The sequence below is a fragment of the Globicephala melas genome, chromosome 13 (genome assembly GCF_963455315.2).
Source record: "Globicephala melas chromosome 13, mGloMel1.2, whole genome shotgun sequence".
NCBI lineage: Eukaryota > Metazoa > Chordata > Mammalia > Artiodactyla > Delphinidae > Globicephala > Globicephala melas.
Window position 1 is genome coordinate 79,919,669 of NC_083326.1, and position 26,469 is coordinate 79,946,137.

Consider the following 26,469-nt stretch of genomic DNA (forward strand, 5'->3'; position numbering starts at 1 on the left):
GAATTGTTCATGTAGAAGCTGAAGGAAAGAGAGTAATAATGCCCTCCAGGTTCCTAACTTGGATGACTACATGCACAGTTTATTGAGTCAACAAATATCTACTGAACACCTATTAAGAGCCAGGAACTGGGCACGAGGAACACCACAGTGAACAAAACAAACCAACAAAAATCTCTGCTTTTGTGAGTTTACCTTCTAGTGGGAGAGACAGACAATAACTAGTAAACAAATAAATAGGACAGTTTCTGGTTGTGGTAATGTAGTGAAGGAGATAAATAGGATAAAAGGATGGAGAATAAGATTATGGAAGCCTGCTTTAGATATGATGGTCAGGGAAGGACTCTCTCAGGAGGTAAATACATGAGGTGATGGGCTCTGAAAGTGAGGAGACAAAAGGTGAGGAGAGGGAGGGATACAGTCCGGGAAGAAGGAATAGCAGGTCCAAGACCTTGGGATAGGAAGAGGCTAGGTGTACTCCTTGAGAAATGAAAAGGAAAAAAAAAAAAGGCCCTTGAAACTGGGCATAGTGAGGGGAGAGGATTGGCCGGGGAGGAGGTTAGAGAAATGGGTGGGACCCATTAGCCAAGGACCAAGCCTTGAGAAGCAGGTTCTTGGGGAGGACATTTTCACATTTGACATGCTGAGTGTGAGGCACCAGAGGCAACCTAAAAACTAAAGATCCAGACCTACATCCTGCGAACTAGAGACCGTATTGGGATTTGGGAAAACGTTCCGTTCCGTCAAAATCACTGGGGAGTGTTCTAAAAATACGGACTTCTCAGGCATTCAAAATACAGATTTCTGGGGTGCCACCCTGGGAAGTTCTAATTCAAATAGATCTTGGTCAAGATCCGGAAATCATTTTTCATTTCTCCCAGGTAATTCTGATCCATTCATTCAAGACTACTGCTTGCATTCCTGGTATGTACCAGGACAATCCTAAGTGCTGGAGACACAGCCCTGAACAGGTTACAGAGCTTATAGTCTCGAGAAAGAACAGACAGCAAACCAGTAAACAAAGTAAATTACCATAGTGATACATGTCACACACCCCCAAAAAAAGCTGGTAAAATGTATAATAATTATGGGGACCTACACTAGATAAACCTAAAGAGCTCCCTGTCTCTCTGAGGAAGTGACATTTCAGTTGACAGCTGAGGCATAGAAGGAGCAGCCGTGTGACAGTCTTGGGGAACACCATTCCAGGCAGAGGTGACAGCCGAGGCAAAGGCTTACTTGAGAGCTCAGTAGATGAATCTGATTCTCTGGCTTATTCTCACTTGATTAACCAACCAAAATGGGGGAGAAGGCATGGTGGGAAAGGTACTGTTGTACTGTTTCTTCATTTTTTAAATCATTTTTAAAAATTGAAGTACAGTTAATTTACAGTGTTTCAGGTGTACAGCAAAGTGATTCAGATAGATATGTAGATAGACAGCTATCCCTTTTCAGTATCCATTATAGGTTATTACATGATATCAAATATAGTTCCCTGTGCTATACAGTAGGTCCTTGTTATTTCTCTATTTTATATATAGTAGTATGTATATGTTAATCCCAAACTCCTAATTTATCTGTCTCCCTACCCCACCCCTGCTATCCCCTTTGGGAACCATAAGTTTGTTTTCTGTATCTGTGAGTCTATTTCTGTTTTGTAAATAAGTTCATTTGTATCTTTTTTTTAGATTCCACATATAGGTGATGTTTCATCTTTATATGTTCACCCAGCAAGCTATGCTAAGCACAATACCAGATACTGTACCAAGGGCTGACACAAAGATGAGCGAGACAGTTCCCTGTCTCAGGGAGTTTGCAGTCCAGTGAGGGAGGTAGATATTCAAATCACTGTGGCCCATGAAATGAGTGAGAGCATCCCAGGTAATCAAGTGATGTTCTGAGAAAGCCAAGCAGATGAGTAATACTTTCTCACCTCATTTCTCCGTGTGATGGTGTGAGCAACTTTTTTTGAGACTCTGCACACTAAAATTATTTGCACTTCTTTGTGACCCTGCCAGCTGAGACTATCTGGATTTTTCATGAAATATTTGCAACAATGGATATTGGGTTTGAGATACTGTATAACGACTATATTTGGGGGAAATACCATTCTAATAATAGCTAACATTTATTGAGCCCTTAGGATCACGCACGTGGCTTGACATGCAGTCTCATAGTCTTTACAACATCCCTATAAGGCAGGGTCTCTCATTATTCCACCTCTTTTGGATGAAAAAATCGGAGCTCAGTCAGGTGAGGGAATTTTCCTGAGGTCAGTCAACTCAGATGTGATGACTTCCCAGCTCTATCTGGGTTCGGAGCCCCAGTTCTGGTCCATACCGTCTTTCGTAAATTGCCCAGATACTGGTATGATTGCTATCCTCACCCCAGTTCCCAAAGTGGATCCCTGTCTCTCCTTTCCATCCCAGTAACCACCTGGGTTGTCTACACTAGTTAGATCTATCTGCTTCTCTCTTTCCTGTAGGTGGGAAAGTGGAGCGGAGAAGGACTCCTTGTTTCCACGCTTGGGGGAAAGTGGAGGGCACCGGGGCAGGCCCTGACCGGGTGGTGCCCATTGCCTGTCCACACTCCACTCCAGTCTCCAGAGGCCCCCTGTGCAGTGTGTGAAGGGTTCGGCCCCAAACTGAGCACCCTGTTCCCTGCCCACCTGTTAAGGAAATCAGTGGGGCTCAATGTTCAAAGTCTTAGAAGAAGGAGGATGGGGCAGGGGAAGCTAATCCTTAAAGTCAAGAGGAAGTAATAAGTCTTTGGGCACCTCGGTAGGGTTGGATAGCCAACTGGATAGAGCTGTGTCGTCTGCTGTGACGCTGAATGTATTCAAATTCAGCTGCTTAAAAAGATGAGCTGGTCATCTTCAGCCTGTAGGTCAGCCAGTCTACAATGTAGAGTCTTTGCTTTCCCTTCCCTGAGCCTCCTTTTACTCCGGACTCTTAGGTGTGAGTCTGGGTGTCTGCCTGTTGGGCCCTGGGTGTGTCGTCAAGGAGTGCCTTCCCCCTATTTCTCAGGCTGGCGGGCTCCCTATCTCCTCCCCCACGCCCTCGCTCCCTCCCTCCCTCCCTCTCCTGCGGAGGCTCTTGGCCTGGGTCCCTGAGGCCAGGCGGGTGCAAGTGAAGGGCGCCGGAGGGGTGAGGTTACGTCTCCCTGGAGCCCCGCGCCGCTGGCTTTTCAGCGACTCGCCGGGAGCCCGTGGCCAGAGCCCCAGACCGCGCCGACCGCCTCCCTGCACCGTGCGCCTCGCCCATGTCTCAGTCCGCTCCCAGCTCGGACTTCAAGAGGGCTTTGGACAGCAGCCCCGAGGCCAACACTGAGAATGACAAGACCGAGGAGGACGTGCCCATGCCCAAGAACTACCTGTGGCTCGCCATCGTCTCGTGTTTTTGCCCCGCGTACCCCATCAACATCGTGGCTTTAGTCTTCTCCATCATGGTGAGTGAACGAGGGCCCGCAGCAGCCAGGGAGGAGAGACCTGGGCGTGTAGAGCCCCTCCTGGGGGCCCCTCCTGGGGACTCTTCGCACTCTCCGCCCTCGGCTGCTCCCTTCCTCACAGCCCCGCGTGCACCGGGGGTGTTCTGTCCTCCGCAGCCCCTGCTCACCTTTCTCGGGCTCTCCGCACTCTCCCCCCAACCATCAGCGCCGCCACTGCGCTCCCTGTGGCTCTCAGAGCCCGGCCCAAGCCTCGCCCAGGCCCGCTTTTCACTTCTTCCAGCAGCGCCCGTGGTGCATTCTCTCCGTCCCGGGGAGGTTCTTCCCCGGACATTCCCGCTTCTCTCCCGGCCTCCTCCGACATTCCTGGGACCCATCCGATTCTTCTCAACCCGTTTTTCTGGAACCTCAAAGCGCGCCACCCTCACAGGCAGCAGCACGCCCCGTGCCCTGAGCACGCAGGCTCCGCGCCGCTCTTCGCCCCGCCGGGGCTCGGCCTCTCCAGGGCGCGGCACTGTCTCTGTCTTTTAGCGCGGAGTCCTTTCTTTGCCGCGCCGGAGCGCCGCCTCCGCCACTCTCTGAGGGTCCCCAGGCGATCCCCGATGTCCTCTAGGCCCCTGGTCCCACACTTCAGCACGCCCTCTCTGCGGCTCCCGTCCCTTCGCACTTCTTCCTACGCCAGTTCCCTCTGCCTGGCTCCCTTCGGCACCCTTTGACCCCGCTCTCCAGTGAGCCCGCTCTCCAGGCCTTTCTTGGGCTACCCCTGTGCCCCTCTCACCAGCAGTGTGCGAGCTCACCTTTTACTCTTTCTGCCCCAGCATGTCGTAGTCCCTCTCTCACTTCCTGCGCGGGGCCCTATGCCCGCCTCTCTTGGTGTCCCCCAAGGGCTCCCAGGCGCCCCTCCACCGCTGGGTCTTACGGCCTGGGAGCTCCCGGGAACCCACTGGGGACTCCTGCGCCCCGTGCAGCTCCGCGCGCCCTTTGCGCTGGCCTCCCGAGCTGCGCGCCTCTCTCTGACCGTTCCAGTCCCCCCTTCCGAAGCTCGCCTCCACCGCCCTCTTCCGCCCAGGTAGGAGCTCCGTGCGAACCCCACCGGGAGGGCAAGGAGCGCCCGCGAGGTCCTAACCTTATTGACTGGAGCAGCTGGTCGGGCACTGTCCCGGGACAACCCTTGCACTGAGCTCCCTCCCCACCTCTCCTGACCGAACTCTCCAGCCGCAGACCCGGGAGAGTCCGGATTCAGCTCAGTAAAGATCAAGAGCCGCCGCCCCCCTCCCCCCTTCAAGCCCGCCCTCACTTGCCCGTGGGTGGTTCCGTATTCGCTTCGTGGGTACACGCGAAGACCTCATTTGCACGCGCAGCTTGCCCTCTCTCAGACCCCGTTTGTACGCTATCTGCACCAACATTCAAGCGTTCAGCCGCTGAAGTTCTGACTACCTGGGTTCAAATCCCAGTGCCACCATGTACTAACTAGCTGTATGCATCTCTCTTAACGTCAGTCTCTTTGTCTGTAAAATGAGAATAATCAAAGCCATGTGTCTTAGGGTTGTTGTATTAATGAGATAAAGTGTGACCCGCTTGGCACAGTGCCCAGCATGGTGGAGGTATCAGATCTTTCCTCACTTGTCACTGGCTGAGGGCTTCTCTGATCGCTGTTTAAAATCAAACCCCCACAAGCTCTATTCTCCCTTCCCCGATAGTTTTTGCCCAGAGCACTCGTCTGCATCTGATATATTATTTCACTTATTAACGTGCTTACTGTGTGTGTCCCCTTGTTAGAATATAAGCTCTCTGAGGGCCGGGATATTTGCTTGTTGCTTGTTTTTTGTTGCTGTACCTTTACCTAGAAGAGAATCTGACAGGTGGTAGATGCCCAATAAATATTACAAAATGAATGCCTGAATGAATGCCTGAATGAATGGTGTTAATGGATCACAATGTCTGTTTTACTCCTGCTGCTCTATCCTGTACTGGAGCCCCGGGACCACCGTTTCAGGTTCCTTTGGACCAACCAGCCAGTTTCCTCCTTTCCTCTCCCAAGATATCCGGTCTTGGGTTCTTTTTGTTTTTTGGCAGCAAAGCAGGGTGGAGGATGCAGCAGCCACATTCTCCAGGCAGCAGCAGACTCTCTGGCTGGTATTGGTGTCCACACTCTGTCCTGGTTTATTAATGAATCGACAGCCGATTTACCCCTTTCCCAACTGCCTGCAAAGGCTCCCCGCACCCCACATTCATCTGAGATGAGCTAAAACTCCAGCAGGTGGTGACAGGTTGGACGCTAGCGATGCTACTTGGTGTGTCCTGGGGGATAAGACTTGTACGTGTTTCGAATAGAAAGCTTTTTCTGGTCCCCTCATCCCCATTCCCTCCACCAAGACTTTTTCACTAGATTTACAGCAAGAGTCCATTCTGTTGTCAGAAAGTAGACACTGGAGTCAGAAAGTTGACTATGGCCAAGTTCCATACCCTTTCAAAGCCTTGGTTTCTTCACCTAGAAAATGAGAATGTAAAAGGTGCTTTAAGTGGAGGCAAAACTGTTGTAAGGATAAAACAGAAGAAAAGCGTGTCAAGCCACCAGCTTTGTGCTAGGTACGGGCAATAATTGTCAGACAGACGGATAGATTTGGAATCTGGAAACATCATATGCCATGTATGAAAACAAACAACATCAAATTAATGAAATCCAAATTCTAGAAACAGCTTCCTACACCCTCCTCCTTGCACTCCTTCTAAGGTACTGGAAGCTTTTTCCCTTTGAAACAGTGCACATCCCGATTTGACAGGTTTCATAATAAAGACTCCAAAGTCCAAAGGATGAAGAGGAGGTGGAAGGGTGTGTAAGAGGAAGGTGGCCCACCAAATGCCAGGTGTGTTCTTTCCCTAGGGAGTCTTGTGATGTTCAATCCTGGCTATTTTCAGATCTCACTCATCTGTAATTTGTGATAAATTGAGGCACTAAATAGTGATGCTATTCCCCATGGAAGCACCTGGACATATTGGGGAGTATTTGTGTATCTCAGTGATTTGGGGCACTACTGGCATTTGGGGAGGGGCTAAGAGTATTAATATTCTACAGTGCTGGAGGCTGTCGCCCGAATGAAGAACTGACCTACCCCAAACTCAATAGCACCCCGATCAGTAAACACTGGGAGATGATGCCTACTGACAAGGCTCCATATAACTAGTTCCCAGAATTGTAAAAAGGGCCAGCAATCTCAAAACAATCGATATCTTTATTTATTAAACCAAGCCTGAGAAGTCTTCTGTAAAATCCCAGAGCGGAAGTAGGTGCTAGGGGATAATAAAACTACTGTGAAAAATATACATTGGAGAAGAGTGTTCTTCAAGCTGTGGGCATCTGTGCTCTTTTAACCATCCCGTGCAGAGCTAATAGAGTCCTGGTTGTGAGGCAGTGCACCACCGATGAGAATCAGTACAATATGGTTTGTTGTATTGAAACACTGGTGGGTCAAGCATTGTCAGAAGCGGGGACATGAAAGTCTTTGCTTCTCCCAAGTACTGAAAGTCTGTTTGTTGCAGTGCACTTAACTGTACTCAATTTCAGGGACACATATCTCAAGAATCTCCCCCAGACTGGGCCATTGCCAGCCCACATCGCACATGTGAATTTGAAAATGGCACCCTTCCTCCACACAGATGCAGCACATGGCTTGGAAAGTAAAGCCCAGGGTGGTTTTCAGGCCTCATGCATTGTGGTCCCGCTCATCCCTGGCTATCTCTGTTTATTCCATCTGAAAGATAGAATGCTGGAGACTATCCACATGGCTTTTACCCTGGAGAAAGAATGTTTGCTCATCCTACAAATATTTATTGAGCACCTATTATATGCCAGGCTCTATTCCAGGCATTGGTATACTCCTTTACCTCTGTCAAGTGGTAAATAAGATCGGCAAGGTCTCTGCCCTCTGGAAGAAAAAAGGTTCCAGGCAAGTTGCAGGAGTGTTGGCAAATTTAGCCTGTTGGTTTTGTAGCTGGAATTTGCTGCCTGGCTCAAGAGACTGGAAGTGAGTCCATGCCGAGCCTCCATTTTTTATGATGTTATGATACAGTCTTTTGCATAGTTGAACCAATTCAGTCACTCTAAGTACGGTTACAGAATAGCCAATGAGTTTTAATTAGGTGAATTATAAGCCTTCTTTCAACAGAACTTGTCCCTCACACCAACAGAATCTGTCTAGATACCAACCAGCGAGGTTCAAATCCTTTTGTGCTTTTTGCTACATTTGTGATTTCATGCAGCTGTCTCAATCTTTCTGAGGCTTGATTTTTCAACCCTGTAAACTAAGGGTTGTGACAGTACCCACTCAGGGGCTGTTGTGGAGATTAAATGATAAAAGTTAAATGGTTTCATGGCATTACCTAAAACACAGCTAGAACTCATAAGTATTGATGATGATGATGATGAACTCAATAAGGATGATGATGCAGATATTTTAGGGATACAAGCCGTTACCGTTTCCAGTAGCAGTAGCAGTTTTTCTGTTTTTATTGAGACTAGCAAAATTTGATAAAAAATAAAAACAGTGACCAGTAAATGTGTCACTGGAATAAATAACTGCTATGGTCTAAAGGTAAATATTAATTTCAGACATTCAAGATCTCAAAAAAACATCTGACATATACCTTTTCTCAGAAAACTATGGGAGGATGTGCTCCCTGAATACAAGGAAGTAAATCAGGAAAGAGAAAGACACAGGATCCAGAAAATGGCTCCAGCACAGAAAAAAAAAGGCAAAGAGAAATCCTCAAAACAAGGCAACAGGTCTCATAAACCAGCAGAAGATGCAGTTGATAATGGATGATTGATCTGAAGCCATTGTCAAAATCCATTATCTGGACATGGGCTGGCACAGTAAGCCACAGTCCTGCCCAGAGCCTGACCACACCTGCTGTAGACGACAAGGTCTGTGGTCAAAAAGAAAGTAAATATCCACAGGATGAAAGACAAACCAAACTGGGCGTTCTTTCTATCTGACCCAGGCTCTACCAGGGCTCATCCGTCAATGCTGTGTTTCAACTGGACTTCAGTAGGTTTAGAAGGGGGGTGTTTTTTGTGTACGTTTTTTGGGGGGTTTGATGGTTTTTTGTTTGTTTTGGGTTTTGTTGTTGTTTTCAGTGACCAAGGCAGAACTTGGAAATAACAGATCTTGGTCGAGGTAGCTGACCCAGGTGGCTTACATTGCTTACAAGTTGAAGCTCTAAATATTGTAGCTCGTTGGGTCTCTCAGTGTGATTTCTCTCTTCCTTCTGTGGCTCTTTCCACATCATTGTCATCTGAGAAATAGGTTATTAATATTATGGACACCTATGACTTATTTCTTATGAATTCCTGTGCTTGAAGCTCTGAAGAGTGTTAAGATGGTTTCAGGTGACAGAGACCTTGCCTGAATTGTGTCAGCTTTGTTGGAAAGCTCTATTATAAATACCCACAGATTTTTATTTTTTAATAAATTTATTTATTTATTTTTGGCTGCGTTGGGTCTTCGTTGCCGTGCGCGGGCTTTCTCTAGTTGCAGCGAGCAGGGGCTACTCTTCATTGCGGTGTACAGGTTTCTCACTGCGGTGGTTTCTCTTGTTGCAGAGCACAGGCTGTAGGCGCGTAGGCTTCAGTAGTTGTGGCACACGGGCTTAGTTGCTCCGTGGCATGTGGGATCTTCCAGGACCAGAGCTCGAACCTGTGTCCCCTGCATTGGCAGGCGGATTCTTAACCACTGCACCACCAGGGAAACCCCAATACCCATAAATTTTAGATATGCGCCTCACCCAAGCAGCCCCTTGCCTGGATGGCTACTTTCATAAGTTTCCCCAATATGTGGCAGAGGGTGGCCACTGACATTTGGTATTTGGGAACATAGAGTTTAAACTGCTATTAGGATCCTTTCAGTAGGTCCTTTCAATCTAATGAGTCCTAGATTATTAGAGGTACAAGATGATAATCTGTGTGTTCCTGTAAAAGAAAACATTTTAGGGCTTCCCTGGTGGCTCAGTGGTTGAGAGTCCGCCTGCTGATGCAGGGGACACGGGTTCGTGCCCCGGTCCGGGAGGATTCCACATGCTACGGAGCGGCTGGGCCCATGAGCTATGGCTGCTGAGCCTGCGCGTCCGGAGCCTGTGCTCCACAACGGGAGAGGCCACAACAGTAAGAGGCCCACGTACCGCACAAAAAAAAAAAAAGAAAACATTTTAATTTACTGATAAAATTTTATAATGGCTTTGTTATAATATGGGAGATATAGATAAAACAAGATTGGCCACTAATGGATGGTTGTTGAAGCTGGGTTATGGGAACATGGAGTTTTGTTACATTATTCTGTTAATTTTTTAATATGTTTGAAAGTTTACATAATAAAAAGGTTTTCTTGTTGTTGTTAAGGAAAAAAGAAAGTCCCTCCCAAAGTTGTTAAACATTGCCCAGATAACAAAACAGCAGCTATTAGATGGGTTGGCAAAGCAGGCCATGGTTGAGGTGCAGTTTGCCATTCGTTAATAAGCAAACTATGTCTGACTTGTAATAAATTTTTTTAAGTTTTTATTTTATATTAGAGTATAGCCAATTAACAATGTTGTGATAGTTTCAGGTGCACAGCAAAGGGACTCAGCCATACGTATGCATGTATCCATTCTCCCCCAAACTCCCCTCCTGTCCAGGCTGCCACATAACATTGAGCAGAGCTCCCTGTGCTATGCAGTAGGTCCTTGTTGCTTATCCATTTTAAATACAGCAGTATGTACATGTCAATCCCAAACTCCCTGACTATCCCTTCCCCGCATCCTTCCCCTCTGGAAACCATAAGTCTGTTCTCATAAATCGTTCTCTAAGTCTGTGAGTCTGTTTCTGTTTTGTAAATAGGTTCATTTGTACTATTTCTTTTTAGATTCTGCCTATAAGAGGCATCGTACGATATTTCTCTTTCTCTGACTTGCTTCACTCAGTATGACAATCTCTAGGTCCACCCATGTTGCTGCAAATGGCATTATTTCATTCTTTTTAATGGCTGAGTAATATTCCATTGTATATATCTACCACACCTTCTTTATCCATGACTTGTAATGAATTTTAACGATGACTTTGAAGGACACCTTCAACTAGTCCTCAAGAGAAGGCCAGGTAGGAGGGCTCATATCCTAGAACAGTGCTCCTCAAAATATAGCCACTTGAAGCTCTTGTTAAAATGCAGATTTCACTCCTCTTTCAAAGCTCAGCTGGAAAGTCACCTCCTTCGTGAAGCCCTTCTTGATTGCCCTGTTGCCCTCACCCTAGGTTGTACTCACTAGACTCTGAACAGATTTCTCTCAGAGTACCTTTCCTTCTCTGCACCCCTTGCGGCTGCACTGTTAGCCCCAGGAACTTAGCACAGTGTTGATAAGTAATGTATGCTTGATGAATGAATGGATGGATGGATGAATGAATGGCTCCAGAGGCCGAAATTTGTTCCTACCTTTATCTCTGAGGATTACACTCCCTTCCCCTCTCTGTTCTGTGTTTCTGCCAAAACTTTTTTGGAAAATATCCAGGAGACCCAGGCTAATGCCAAGCATTGCTGAGAAGTTAGCCAAGGCTTGGTTCCCAAGGATAGCTTTCCTGGCTCATCTGGAGCTCACCAGCACCCCACACACTGCAGGCCAGTGGGTCCACCTTTGGAAATTGATTTCTGTTCTCAACTAACACTCTTCAGTTCAAAGCTGCTCATCCAGAAGTACGATGCCTTCAGAGCAGGAGCCTGAATATATCTGAAATCTCCAGTTCTGCAAGTTCAGGGATTAAACCATATTTTCCAAAACCATGCTTCTCAAACAACTGGTTCTGCCTGATATAAACAAGTTTTATCAATAAAAAAAGGGGTAGGGAATACGGGGGAAGATTGAGAAGTCAAATGCTAAGTTAAGCAAAAGTGAACTGTTTGCTTTCCTTGGAGGTCTTGTGAAGCCTTTGGCCAACCGCTGTTTCCTGTGGTTCTTGGAACAGTATAGCATGGGACATTTACTAAGCATGTGGCCTAGCATCTTTTGATCCTCAGGCTAATACGCCACAGAACACACTTTGGGAAATACTGTTCTTAATGATACATTGGTTCTCACTTTTAATGAGTTGATCCGTTGTTGCTATTAGAGTAATAATGCAGGGTGTTTCATCCCTAACATTCTTGCCTCAAGACCCACCTCTCTACTTTTCTTCCAACACAGTTTTTTATTTTCCTGCTCAGATGTTGTGCTTTTATTTTTTTGTTGAAGTATAGTTGATTTCCAGTGTTTCAGGTGTACAGCAAAGTGATTCAGCTTTATATGTATATTCTTTTTCAGATTCTTTTCCATTATAGTTTACTACAAGATATTGAATGTTCCCTGTACTATACAATAGGTCCTTGTTTATGTATTTTATATATAATAGTGTGTATCTGTTAAATCCAAATTCCCAATTTCTCCCTTCCCCCTCTTTTTCCCCTTTGGTAACCGTAAGTTTGTTTTCTATGTCTGTGAGTCTATTTCTATTTTGTGAATAAGTTCATTTGTATCATTTTTTAAAAATTCTACACATAAGTGATATATGATATTTGTCTTTCTCTGTCTGACTTCACTTAGTATGATAATCTCTAGGTCCATCCAAGTTGCTGCAAATGGCATTATTTCATTCTTTTCTATGACTCAGTAATATTCTACTACAGACACACACACACACACACACACACACACACACACACACAGAGACACCACATCTTCTTTATCCATTGATCTGTCGATGGACATTTAGGTTATTTCCATGTCTTGGCTATTGTAAATAGTGCTGCTATGAACATTGGGGTGCATAGATCTTTTTGAATTAGAGTTTTCACCTTTTCTGGATATATGCCCAGGAGTGGGATTGCTGGATCATACGGTAGCTCTGTTTTTTGTTTCTTAAGGAACCTCCATACTGTTCTCCATGATGGCTGCACCCATGTACATTCCCCAGCAAGAGTGTAGGAGGGCTCCCTTTTCTCCACACCCTCTCCAGCATTTATTGTTTGTAGACTTTTTGATGATGGCCATTCTAACTGGTGTGAGGTGATACCTCATTGTGGTTTTGAATTGCATTTCTCTAATAATTAGCAGCGTTGAGCATCTTTTCATGTGCCTGTTGGCCATCTGTATGTCTTCTTTGGAGAAATGTCTATTTAGGTCTTCTGCCCATATTTTGACTGGCTTGTTTGGTTTTTTTTGATACTGAGCCCAACACAGATATATATATATATATATATATATATATATTTTGCTACACCGCGTGGCATGTGGGATCTTAGTTCCCTGAGCAGGGAACGAACCTGCACCCTCTGCATTGGAAGTACGTTGTCTTAACCACTGGACCACCAGGGAAGTCCCAACGCAGATATTTGTAATGTGTCCCGCAGCCAGACTTCTGCTGATGTTCCTCCTCCCTCATTAGCTTCTTTTCTACAGGTGGAATTCAGAAATTTGTCTTTCTGTTTCCTTTACCCTTTACCTCATGCTTTCTATTCCCCAAACTAAAGGACACCTCCTATATTTAACTGCCTCTTCTGATAACTTCATTTGTTCTTTGTTCTGGATAATTTTGATAGTGTGCTATTGCTGTTATTATTAGTATTGTTAGTATTATTACATTTTTCCATATGTATTTACTTCTCAAAGCATTTTCATATGGACACAATTCCACTTGTTCGTCACAAAATTCCAGCGAGACACAGACGAAAGCGGTTCTCCCCGGTTATCCATGAGGAAACAAGGCTCTGAAAGGTGACCCTAGTGGACAAAATCAAACATGACAGTCCTCACCCCCATGAAGTTTACAGTCTGGCCTCTTGAAGCATTATAATCAGATGACTATGCTTGCCCTTGGATAGGAACACAGCTTTGATGTTCTGAGAGCTTTTTCTTTTAATAGCCTTGCTCCATTGATATAAGAAACATTCATGTAATACTCTCCATCAAGCCTGGCAGAATTTCTCTCTAGTTTTTTTATTTTAGTGATAGACGGGCAAAAGGGCAATTCTCACTTGTCCTTGAAGATATTTATAGAGAGAAACAGCCCAGAAGCCCAAGAAGGAGACAGATTAGCATGAATAGATGAATGGTGATGACAAGGAAATGTGCCTTATGATCTAAACGCTTAGTCTCTGAATTCCCAGCACTACCTTTAGGCAAGGAAACTTAGGAGCAAGCAAAATCTAAACAGGAAACCCCAGAGTCCTCTGAAAACTCAGACATTATTACTAAAAATATTTACCGAGTACCCACATCCATCAGGCTATTTTTTTTTTTTTTTTTTTTTTGCGGTACACGGGCCTCTCACTGTTGTGGCCTCTCCCGTTGCGGAGCACAGGCTCTGGGCGCGCAGGCTCAGCGCCCATGGCTCACGGGCCCCGCCGCTCCGCGGCATGTGGGATCTTCCCAGACCGGGGCACGAACCCATGTCCCCTGCATCGGCAGGCGGACTCTCAACCACTGCGCCACCAGGGAAGCCCCATCAGGCTATTTTGATGGAACCTGCTATCTGGGAGTTTGGGATCTAAGACAATATTGATCTATATAAAGAGAGTTCTTACACCTGGACAGAAGTATCTCCAACTATGTTCAGACATGGATGTAAATTTGCACAGGTGTGTGAGTGTGTGTGTGAGAGAGAGAAACACAGGCAGAGAGAGAGACACATACACAGACAGAAAGAGAGAAAACCTTACTTACTTCCCATTAGGCAAATATCTACTAGAGATAAAGGGATGATAAAGATGAGCATGGTTTTGAAAGAGAGAATAGGTGTTTTGAAGCAAAGGGAACATGTTCTGAAATTAGGATTTCAGTATTGGGAACTCGATAGATCAAAATACTGGCAAAGTCACAATAGCAAATAAAAAATTTAAATACCAGAAATAAACCTAGGAAACCAGCAAGATCTATACAAAGAAAGCTTCACCAAGAGTGAGCTGTGACAGGGCGAGAGAGAGTCATGGACATATACACACTAACAAACGTAAGGTAGATAGCTAGTGGGAAGCAGCCGCATGCCACAGGGATATTGGCTCGGTGCTTTGTGACAGCCTGGAGGGGTGGGATAGGGAGGGTGGGAGGGAGGGAGACACAAGAGGGAAGACATATGGGAACATATGTATATGTATAACTGATTCATTTTGTTATAAAGCAGAAACTAACACACCATTGTAAAGCAATTATACCCCAATAAAGATGTTAAAAAAATTAACTAAATGAAGAGGCATAACGTTACATATTACATGTTCGTCCCAGCATTAGTTATGAAATGAATTATGAAGTGAGTTAATATACATGAATCATGGTGCCTGGCTCAGAGTAACTGCTTAATTGATGTCTGTCATTGTTGTGGTTTAAATGTGAAAGATTAAAGATGGAGATAAAGATTGATTCCAACAGAAGAGATTGACTAAATTATAATACATACATTTAGAACATAGAATATTTTATAACTGTTAGAATCATGCTTTTGAGGAATTTTTATGATGCAGGGGAATGTTTAAAGTAAAAGATCAAGTAGGGGAAAAAAGACAATATAAAGTTGTATATGCAGTAAGATCACATGTTCTTACACATTCTGTCAATTAAAAGTATCCACACACCTATATGCACACACACACATGAACATGCATGGGGGGAAAAGTCTGGAAAGCATTCCAAAATGTCTACAATGATTCTAAGTGGCAGGAATATGGACAGTGTTATAACTGTAAAGGTTAAGGGCACAAATGCTATTATCAGGTCCACCAGGGTTTGATTCCTGGCTCCCTGCTTGCTGTCATGTGACATTGATGAAGCTAATTAACCTCCGAGCCTCAGTTTCCTCATCTGTAAATTGGAAACAATATTACCTACCTCCAGACTTCCCTGGTGGTGCGGTGGTTAAGAATCCTGCTGCCAATGCAGGGGACATGGGTTCGAGCCCTGGTCCGAGAAGATCCCACATGCCGCAGAGCAACTAAGCCCGTGCACCACAACTACTGAGCCTGCGCTCTAGAGCCCACGAGCCACAACTACTGAGCCCGCGTGCTGCAACTACTGAAGCCCACGCACCTAGAGCCCATGCTCGGCAACAAGAGAAGCCACTGCAATGAGAAGCCTGTGCACCGCATTGAAGAGTAGCCCCTGCTCGCTGCAACTAGAGAAAGCCCGCATGCAGCAGCGAAGACCCAATGCAGCCAAAAATAAATAAATTTATTTATTTAAAAAAAGATATATCACCTACCTCCAAGGGGTTGCCCTGTGAATGCAATAGGATAATATATGCAAAGTACTTGGTAAATCTTGGCTATTATAACTTCAGATTTTACTATAAGTTTTTACTATTTTCCAATTTTTCTATAATAAATGTTTAGACTTCATTTCTAGTCAGAAATAAGGATTTTTCTAAAGACAATAAAAATCTTCAGCAAGAAGGAAGAGGGGGTGGTGGTAGATAAGTGAATCCTTCTCCACCTTGAAGGGTGGGGCTACTTCTACATCATACATTCTTTTTTTTTAATGTCGGTTCATTGGTTTGTTTATTTGTTTATTTTTGGCCGTGTTGGGTCTTCGTTCCTGTGCGAGGGCTTTCTCCAGTTGCGGCAAGCGGGGACCACTCTTCATCGCGGTGCGTGGGCCTCTCACTATCGTGGCCTCTCTTGTTGCGGAGCACAGGCTCTACACGCGCAGGCTCAGTAGTTGTGGCTCACGGGCCTAGTTGCTCCGCGGCATGTGGGAGCTTCCCAGACCAGGGCTCGAACCCGTGTCCCCTGCATCGGCAGGCAGATTCTCAACCACTGCGCCACCAGGGAAGCCCCATACGTTCTTATCAAGCTGAAATGGTCAGCTCTGTAGCTCAGTCAAGACAAATGCTATCTTATTCTGATGTTTTGTTCTAGTCTTGAAAATCTCTAAGGATAGAGAAAGCACAGCTTAGCACAGTTTCTGCCCAAAGGAAATGGTTAGAAAATAGCAGTTTTGTTGTTTTGGGTCTGATTTTACTGGGGTTTTACCTAAGCAGAAACTCACCTCCACTAATATAAGCCCACTTTTTTTTTAATTGAGATATAATTGGCATGTAATTTTGTGTAAGTTTGACATGTATAACATATTGATATGATACATTTATGTGTTGCAATACGATTGCCATCATAGCATTAGCTAACACCTATATTATGTCACATCATTATCTTTTCTTTTTTCATGGTGGGAATAATTAAGACCTAGTCTCTTTGATATTTAGAAGTTTGATGTTTATAATACAGTATTGTCTATAATCACAATACTGTGATTAGATCCCCAGGACTTATTTATCTACTAGTTGCAAATCTGTACACTTAACATCTCCCCAGGTCCCCAGCTTCCAGCCCCTAGTAACCACCGCCCTACTCTCTGTTTTTGTGACTTTGGCTTTTTTAGGTTCCACATATAAGGGACATCATACAGTATTTGTCTTTCTCTGTCTGACTTATCTCACTTAGCCTAATGTCCTCAAGGTCCATCCATGTTGTTGCAGGATTTCCTTCTTTCTCATGGCTGTATAGTATTCCATTGTATGTGTGTGTGTATATACCACATCTTTATCCACTCACCTATTGATGGTCCCTTAGGTTGCTTCCATATCTTGGCTTTTGCAAATAATGCTGCAATAAACATGGGAGTGCAGATATCTCTTCAAGATCCTGTTTTCATTTCCTTTGAATATATACGCACGGGTGGAATTGCTATATCATGTGGTAGTTCTATTTTTAATTTTTTTCAAGAACCTCCATACTGCTTTCCATAGTTAAGCCCATTTGTTTGTTCTGTCTCTCACCCACTTAGGAGGCCCCTGATGCTCCTGAGACGAGTTCTTTGTGCTTTTGAAGGACACGTGGTTCATAATATTTTCCCTTGAGCCACACTATCTCCTCAGTAAGGATCTACCAACAGAAGGAAATGGCAGACACCAGAGAGGATGTCTCCATCATGTCAGACATCCCATGAACCCCCCAAAAAATCTCTTCCACATCTGTGCTTGATTGTGGCAAAGTCCAAGACCCGTTATCAATGAGAAGGAAAACAAAGGAGGCAGGATGTGGCAAACAGGCATCTGCATTGCCAAAGACAGAGAAAGCCTAGGTCGCCAGGCTTCTCTTCCATTTATGGCCGTTCCTCGCCCCTGCCACCATGGTAGGAAGCCGATTGCGTGGCAGTTAGCTCTGAATTTCAAAGAGAAAAGCTGGGAGAAGGAATTCAGATGAGGGAGGAGAGATTTAAGTCAACACAAAGAAGCATCACTTGAGTGTGCTCAGTTCCCTTAGAGAAGGTGGCACAGGACCTGGGAAATTTTCAGCTGACATTTCTCAAGGGTAGAAAGCAGGGAACGGGGATTCTTACACATTCATTCATTCAACAGTTTTTGTACACTTACTATGTGCCAGACACTGTGGCGACCAGGTAGATAAATACAGCTGACACTCTGGACATCTGTGAGCTAACAGGTTCTCGTGACTAAAAGCAGTCTACATGTTAGGTCAGCAAATTAAACACTGCTTCCCCTCAAGAATTCTGAATCACTTAAGAAATAAAACACAGGAAATAAAACAGAGGAGATGTTTGGAGCATGTGGCTTCAGACTCACAACCAAAGGGATCTACTCTGCCCCCAAATTGGGCAGAATTACCCAATCCTCCATGGGCAGCACAGGACAACCACCGCCTTCCCCTGCTTGTCGAGTGGGACAAAGTCTCAGCTCTTTGGCAACTTACATACGAGTCGGGGAAGACAGACCATACGCAAGTTAGCACATAAACGAGATCGTTTCAGAGTGATAAGCACTGTGAAGAGAATAAACAGGGAAGTATGAGAGAAGGATTAGTGAGGGCAGGTGGTGAGGAAAACCTACTTTAGAAAGGGTGATGGGCAAAGACTAAAGGATAAGAACTAGCCAGCCATGGAAAGACCTGGACAGAGCCAGGAGGTGCAAAGGCCCTGTGGTGGAATAAGTTTTGTGTGTTCCAGGGACATGTGCTATGACATCTATGTCATCCACTTAAAATGGATTTAACTCCCCCAGGAAGGAATCCCAGAATAGGCCACAAAATAGAAAGGTAGGGGGCTTCCCTGGTGGTGCAGTCGTTGAGAGTCCGCCTGCCGATGCAGGGGACACGGGTTCGTGCCCCGGTCCGGGAAGATCCCACACGCCACGGAGCGGCTGGGCCCGTGAGCCATGGCCGCTGAGCATGCGCGTTCGGAGCCTGTGCTCTGCAACGGGAGAGGCCACAGCAGTGAGAGGCCCGCGTACTGCAAAAAGAAAAAAAGAAAGGTAGGGCTCTGTTATCCAGTGGGATGTCACACAAGAGCTCTTAACAGACCATTACTTTGCTTTGGTCTCAAGCCAGCCTGCTCCCAGATTTAGCATCAATTCTTGGTTTACTCTTACTTCGACCGTCATTCCAAATTAGAACAATTACTCAAAGTTAATTTGGTCACTGAAGCTCGATCTGTTTTTGTCTGGATCCCAGTTTCCCTAGGCATTAATGACCTGTGCATTTAAATGGGGCTTACATTTCTACACAATAGCCCAGGATTCACTGGTTTTTATCCCTCCCTGCTAAATCAACTCCCCACAGAATTTCTTTCCATATTTCTAGGAGATGTTTCTCACATGCTCACACAGAAGTCTAATCTGCCATTAACACATGCAGGCCTGGCTCCTGCTTCCGGTGGGCTCTGGGGTAACCGCCAGGCACCCCCATGCTGATTCTAAGCCCTGCCACCATCTCTTGCCAGATCCTGCCAGTTTCCTTGGGCTCCATCATTGAGCCACTGGAGCCCTCACTGTGCAAAAGCTCTGTCACTTGGTCTTGTTTCTTTAAAAACAAAGCAGTGTACAACTTAGTGGGTTTTGGTATCAGTATATTCACGAGGTTGTGCAATCATCACCACTGTTTAATTCCAATAAATTTTTACCACCCCTAAAAGAAATCCCATTCCCGTTAGCAGTCACTCCCCATCCCCTTGTGCTCCCAGATCCTGGCAAGCACTAATCTATTTTCTGTCTCTGTGAATTTAGTTATTGTTGATATTTCATATAAATAGAATCATACATCATGTGATCTTTCATGTTTGGCTTTGTCAGGGAGGGGAAATTTTCCCCCTCTACCCCTCTTGAGTTCTTGTGGCTGGACTAATAATAAAATTGACACAAGACAGATTAACAGGAGAAAAAGAAACAAATTTTAATTCGTGCACACAGAGTTCTCTAGAAATGGGACCAAAGAAGTGGCCAAGGTAGGCAGCTTTTATACCTTTCAGACAAAGAAACAATAAATTTGTGAAGAAGCGACAGGACAAACTTAGGTTTTGGGTATTCAGTTAGTAAAGAATCTGAACAGGGTTTGGGCTTGGGCTAGTAAATTTAAGAGAAACAAGGACATTTGAGTATTCCATTTGGGGGGCTGTTATAAATAATGCTGCTGTGAATACTCGTGTACAACTTTTGTGTGAACATAGGCTTTCCATTTTCTTGGGTATATACCTAGGAGTGGAATTGTCAGGTCATAGAGTAACTCTCTGTTTAACTTTTTGAGGAACTGTCAGTTGCTTTTTTTTCGAAAGCAGCTGCACCATTTTACATTCCCACCAGCAATGTATGAAGCTTCCAGTTTCTCCACATCCTCAGTAATACTTGGCATCGCCTGTCTTCGTTATTCTAGCCAACCTAGAAGGTATCTTGTTGTGGTTTAGATTTGCATTTCCCTGATGATTGATGAGATTGAGAATCTTTTCATGTGCTTATCGGCTGTTTGTATATCTTATCTGGAGAAATGTTTATTCAGATTCTTTGCCCATTTTTAATTGTTTGTCTTTTTATTGTTTAGTTGTAAGAGTTCTTTATATATTCTGGATACAAGTCCCTTATCAGATATCTAACTTGCACATATTTTCTCTTCTTTTAGTGGGTGGTCTGGGCCTTGTTTCTTTCACTTGCTTTGTGACCCTTGTTGGAGGGAACTGTCTGCGTGTTGCAAAGTTTTTAGCGAAACGCTTCCTTTTTCGCCTGTAGCCTTTCTCTCCTTTGCCTTGCGATGTGAACACTAGGCTGGCAGTAGATTCAAAGGCAGACACTGTGAGGGTTCAGGCTCTGTGCTCAACTCCTGGGTTCAGGTCCCAGCTCTATCCCTTCACCTAATTTCTCTGGGTCTAGGTTTTCCCACCTCTACAACAGGAATGTTAACGCAGACCTCTCTGCATTGTTTTCAGAATTACACGAGATAATGCTGGGCCCTTTTATACTCATCTCAGTTAAGTCTCACCACCAACCTGTGTTGTAGGTACTATTATCCCCATTTTGCAAGTGAGGAAAACTGAGGTTCAGATCCATCCCTCCAAGACTTTATTCTCCTTTAGGTTCAGCTGCTACCATATTAAGGATCCATATATCTATTGTATAACGTCTGTAATAAAATTGGGCAGAGCACAATTCACATACACACATACAAATGTTGGGAGGGGAGGTTCCACTTAAGTGAAAAATCGCCAGTGACTTTGGCCTATAAAGTGAAGGCTAAAGAACTAAAATTCCTTCATGAGTGCTTGACCTCGAGCCCAAAACTCTTTCTTCTGGTCATTCAGACAGCAAACCCGTGTCTGCCATTCTAAGGCAGAAGCCCACCCTTCGGAACTCTGACACAGAAAGTTAGGTGACTCAGTTTACCCTTTGTTCTGCCAGTACCAAAATAACAGGTCGTCTTGGTTGGTCAGAAAGTTATGCTGGTCGATGGTTTTGTTTTGGGGTCTGTCTGCTTTGCTTGTGGATTTGTTTGGTTTTCTGACCTCATATAAGGGAATTAAAGGAACCCTAAGTGCCCTCCATTAGGGACTAGAAATGGAGTGCTGAGTAAAGAGAGACGTGGTGTCTGCCCTCATGGAGCTCACAGTAACACACAGTCAGGTCAATAAGCAACAGAGTCAATAACCGTGAGTCACACCAAGAGCTGTTGACGAAGAAAACGCAGAAGCCTGCAAATAAGAAAAGAGTTCATTGGGATGTTAGGAATTGCAATTCAGGAGACATAGATTCAGATGAAACTGAAAGAATGTTCCAGGGAAGAGAAAGAGTCAGGGACTTATAAAGGCAAAAGCCACAAGGCTGTTAAAGCTGTCTGGCAGGAATTATGATTGATTCTGACTCAAGAAAGGAAATAGCTTGTCCTGAAGGGATGCACTGACATGAGTTATTTTAGGGTAAGTGTCTGATAAGTATCTGGAGTTTCTGGAACAGCAGGCGGATGTTCTGGACGCTACATTAAGACGTAAGTGGTTGAATCTAAAGAAGAGTGGATATATGTATATGTATAACTGATTCACTGTGCTGTACACCTGAAACTAACACAATATTGTAAATCAACTCTACTCCAATAAAAATTTAAAAAAAATTTTTTTTTAAAAATCACCTTCTTTGCAACCATAATTCAAAAGGAGTCATGTACCACAATGTTCATTGCAGCTCTGTTTACAATAGCCAGGACATGGAAGCAACCTAAGTGTCCATCAACAGATGAATGGATAAAGAAGATGTGGCACATATATACAATGGAATATTACTCAGCCATAAAAAGAAATGAAATTGAGTTATTTGTAGTGAGGTGGATGGACCTAGAGTCTGTCATACAGAGTGAAGTAAGTTAGAAAGAGAAAAACAAATACCGTATGCTGACACATATATATGGAATCTAAAAAAAAATAAAAAGGTCATGAAGAACCTAGGGGCAAGATGAGAATAAAGACGCAGACCTACTAGAGAATGGACTTGAGGATATGGGGAGGTGGAAGGGTAAGCTGTGACAAAGTGAGAGATGGCATGGACATATATACACTACCAAATGTAAAGAAACTGATAGCTAGTGGGAAGCAGCCGCAGAGCACAGGGACATCAGCTGGGTGCTTTGTGACCACCTAGAGGGGTGGGTTAGGGAGGGTGGGAGGGAGGGAGACGCAAGAGGGAAGACATATGGGAACATATGTATATGTATAACTGATTCACTTTGTTGTAAAGCAGAAACTAACACACCATTGTAAAGCAATTATACTCCAATAAAGATGTTAAAAAAATATCACCTTCTTTGAGAAAAGGTATTATATTAGCAAACAACATTAAGAATAGGGAATTATGCGTTATGTTGATTATGTCTTTGTTCTCAGAAGAATGATAATTGACCTGGATATGGTTAAACAAGTAATATTATGAAATAATTCAAATGCAAAGGAGGTAGAAAGATTAAATAAAATGCATGACTGTTAAAAAAAAAAAGACATAAGTGGTCAAAGTTCAGATTCCATCCAGGCTGAGATGTGCATAAGCCACACTTTCTTAGCGGCCTTGAGAGCTCTCTTAGCAATACCAGCTCCATTTTGATTGTGCTTTTCCAGAAGGAAACAGACCAGGGCTGAGTCAGAGCCTAGATCAAGGGACCTACTTAGGATGGGGTGACCTGAGAAGGCTGCCCTGAGGAAGTTGACCTGTAAGCTGAGACAGGAAGAATGAGCAGACATTGGCCACATGGGACGGACAGGGAAGAGAGCTCCAAGCAGAGGAAATAACCCAGACGAGGACCAGGGCCAGGAAGGAGGTAGGGGGTGAGCAGGGAGGAGAGCTCCAGAAGAGGCTGGAGAAGCATGCCACGGGCCAGGCCTTGGAGGGCTTGGAAGGCCACAGTTGAGAATGAGAATATGAGTCTCTCCCCAGGGGCAAGGGGAGCCAACGATGGGAGGCCGCTCAGAGCTTCCAGTCCCATCCCCTCACATGCTACCAGATATCAGGAGCTTTCCAGAAAAGCCACTTTCCACTAAGGTGTCACTGACTGCTAAGGCGTCACTCTGCTACCTGTCCCAAGTGACAGAAATGCACCTTCTGTGCCTTACCAAGGAGGAAGGGGACTTAATGGTGGAACTCTTGATTTTTATTGAGGTCTTTTTTTCTTAACACTGGGAAAAATCATGAAGGAGAGCAACTGGGCAAGGGGATGTGGACTCTACCAAAGTATATTTAATAGCTCATTTGTTTTCATCTTCCTCAGTTGGCATATGACATAATAATATCAATATAATAGCTCATACTTATTGGTATTATTTCCCAACCACTGGTCTAAGCACCTACGTGCATTAATTTACTGAATCCATAATGACCAGGAAGCCAAAATAAAAAATAACTGACAATGTCTTCCATTGTTATTATTTGGTGTTTGGGGGCTAGTTTTATTTGAGGGTGAACGTGGAAATTCTGAGCACGTTTGGTGTTAGGAAAAAAAAAGAAAATGAATGAGTTTTTGTCAAGAGAGATCAGTAGCTCAGATGAGAGATATATTTGCCCCAGTTTTTTAATCAGTGGCCAAATTTTTATTAGAATCAAGTCAGCTCTCTGGTGCTGGGTTATCAATAATGCATTAAATCTAGCTCTTGGGTTTTGGGGGACATAATGAAGTAGTTATTGTAAGGGCTTTGTCAGTGAATTTACTGTCTTTTGCTTAAGTTTGTAGCCCCTTAGCAAGTTGCCTTTGACAACAGAAACATTATTTGCTTCCCTCTCTCTGAGTCTCAGTGTTCTCATCTGTAAAATGGAGGATAAAACGTCTTGCTCCCATGAGGTTACTGTGAAGGTGCAATTATATGATGCACATAAAGTGATTAGGTCAGGACCTGGCCTGTACTAATCTATGGTTACTTAAAATATTAGCATTGGGGACTTCTCCAGTGGCACGATGGTTAAGAATCCACCTGCCAATGCAGGGGACACGGGTTCAACCCCTGGTCTGGGAAGATCCCACATGCCATGGTGCAGCTAAGCCCGTGCACCACAACTACTGAGCCTGCACTCTAGAGGATAAGCACTCCATAAATATTATCTATTATTTTAGCATGATAATTCATTATTGTAACTATCATAGCCCCTGGTTTCACCTCCAGCCTCATCTCATGTTCCTTCCTCTCTCTCTCTCTCTCCCTCCCTTCCTCCCACCACCCCATTTTTCTTACCTTAGTAATATTCTGTAATCTTGTTTATTTGCATGTTTGAGTATTTATTTTCAGTCTTTACCAGAATGTAAGCTCCATGAGGGCAGGGAACAGTGCCTGGCACATAGCTGGCGCTTAATAAGTAGCTTTTCAGTGAATGAATGAATGAATGAATGACTGTCCATCAGGATAGTGGTTCTCAACTCTTCTCACAATGACCCGAGAAGCTTTCCAAAAAATACTGATTCTGGAGTCCTATCCCCAGAGATCCTAATTCAGTTGATCTGGGATGGAGCTTGGGCACAGGAATTTTTATGGGCATTTTTGGGACCATAGGCAATTCTAAGGTACAGCCACCAATATAGGGAATATAAAAAGTATAACTTGAGAGAGTTTCAGTGCAAATCTTCACCTGACAGCCACCCCATAGGTGATGCTGTCTCAGCTGGTATCATCATGTGGAATGCAGCAGGAGTTCTGCTGTAAAGACCAGAGGGAATAGACAAAGTACTTTCCGTATTTTCCTGGCTCAGGACAAGAGAGCAGCTGTATCATTGGTGTAAAGTGCCACAAATTCCCAGAACACTGGACCCATTGGTGTTCAACTCCAGTTACCACAATTTACGGGGTTATTCTGGGTGTCTCCTTGGAAGTGTGGATGCCGGAAATTACCTGTACATTCTGACAGGTAGCCAGGAGGCTTGGCTGCATGGCCTCACAACACAGTCTTGCTGGTCCCCGCTGCAGTCTTCCTGAGATTGGGCATAGAGACAGTCTCCCTCATTTCTGGCTCCTGAACAACTTTCCTGCCAGGGTATTTGCGTATCATGTGTCCATCCAGGGGAGGGACGTATAAATAAGCTTGAAATTACTAGACTCAGTGAGCATGACGTCACTAGTATTTACTACAGGAGAAAGGAACTTGTCCACTTTTCTGTCCAAGTGTGACCTTTGCTGGCTCGAGGCAGCTGACCAAGACCTGGAAGCTCTTTTTAGGTTTTGTAATGACTTATATTTTGCCAGCACAAGCCCAGGCTCACAGAAAAGGGAAAAGGCACCACTGGGGACTCGAGCACCTTATAAAATGTGTGAGGACAGCCCATTTGTTCTACATGCTGAGAAACGTTCATTTGACTCGCAGTGGAAGATAAAAACCGGAAAGAATCTAAAGGTCCTTCATTTTTTTAAAAAAAATAAATTTATTTATTTATTTTTTGGCTGTGTTGGGTCTTCGTTGCTGTGCGCGGGCTTTCTCTAGTTAAGGCGAGCGGGGCCACTCTTCCTTGCAGTACACGGGCTTCTTACTGCGGTGGCTTCTCATTGCGGTGGCTTCTCCTGTTGCGGAGCACAGGCCCCAGGCCCATAGTTGTGGTTCTGGGCTCTAGAGCGCAGGCTCAGTAGTTGTGGCGCATGGGCCTAGCTGCTCCGCGGCATGTGGGATCTTCCCCGACCAGGGCTCAAACCCTTGTCCCCTGCATTGGCAGGTGGATTCTTAACCATTGCACCACCAGGGAAGTCCCTCTATAGGTTCTTTCTAACATACTTTGCAGGGTGAACAGAGACAGCGAATTGCTATCTAGCACCTTAAAATAAGGGTCATCGGTTTATGAAATTATGAGGAAGTCTCACAGCTTGGAAAGGAACTCTGGGCAATATCCAAATGCCACAAATCTAAGTTAAAAGACAATGAACATGGACATGGAGAGAGGGTGTGACTTACAAAGGGTAACATGAGAGAATTTCTTCTTTTTAGTTGAAGTATAGTTGATTTAGAATGTTGTGTTAATTTCTGCTGTACAGCAAAGTGATTCAGTTATATATATATATATATATATACACACACATACATATATATACATTCTTTTTCATGTTCTTTTCCATTATGGTTTATCATGGGATATTGAATATAGTTCCCTGTTCTATACAGTAGGACCTTGTTTATCCGTTCTATGTATAATAGCTCACATCTGCTAACCCCAACCTCTCACTCCATCCCTCTCCAAACCCCTTCCCCCTTTGCAACCACAG

The 26,469-nt window shown here is 44.5% G+C and overlaps 1 protein-coding gene across 1 annotated transcript in view; it reads left to right on the forward strand.

Annotated features, from left to right (window-relative positions):
- Nucleotides 1-3,258: 3,258 nt before the first annotated feature.
- TMEM233 (transmembrane protein 233) overlaps nt 3,259-26,469 on the forward strand; it is a 39,509-nt gene continuing 16,298 nt past the window's right edge. The window contains exon 1 of the mRNA XM_030860934.2: nt 3,259-3,444. Within this exon, the coding sequence (XP_030716794.1) occupies nt 3,259-3,444 (186 nt within the window). The remainder of the gene's footprint in view (nt 3,445-26,469) is intronic.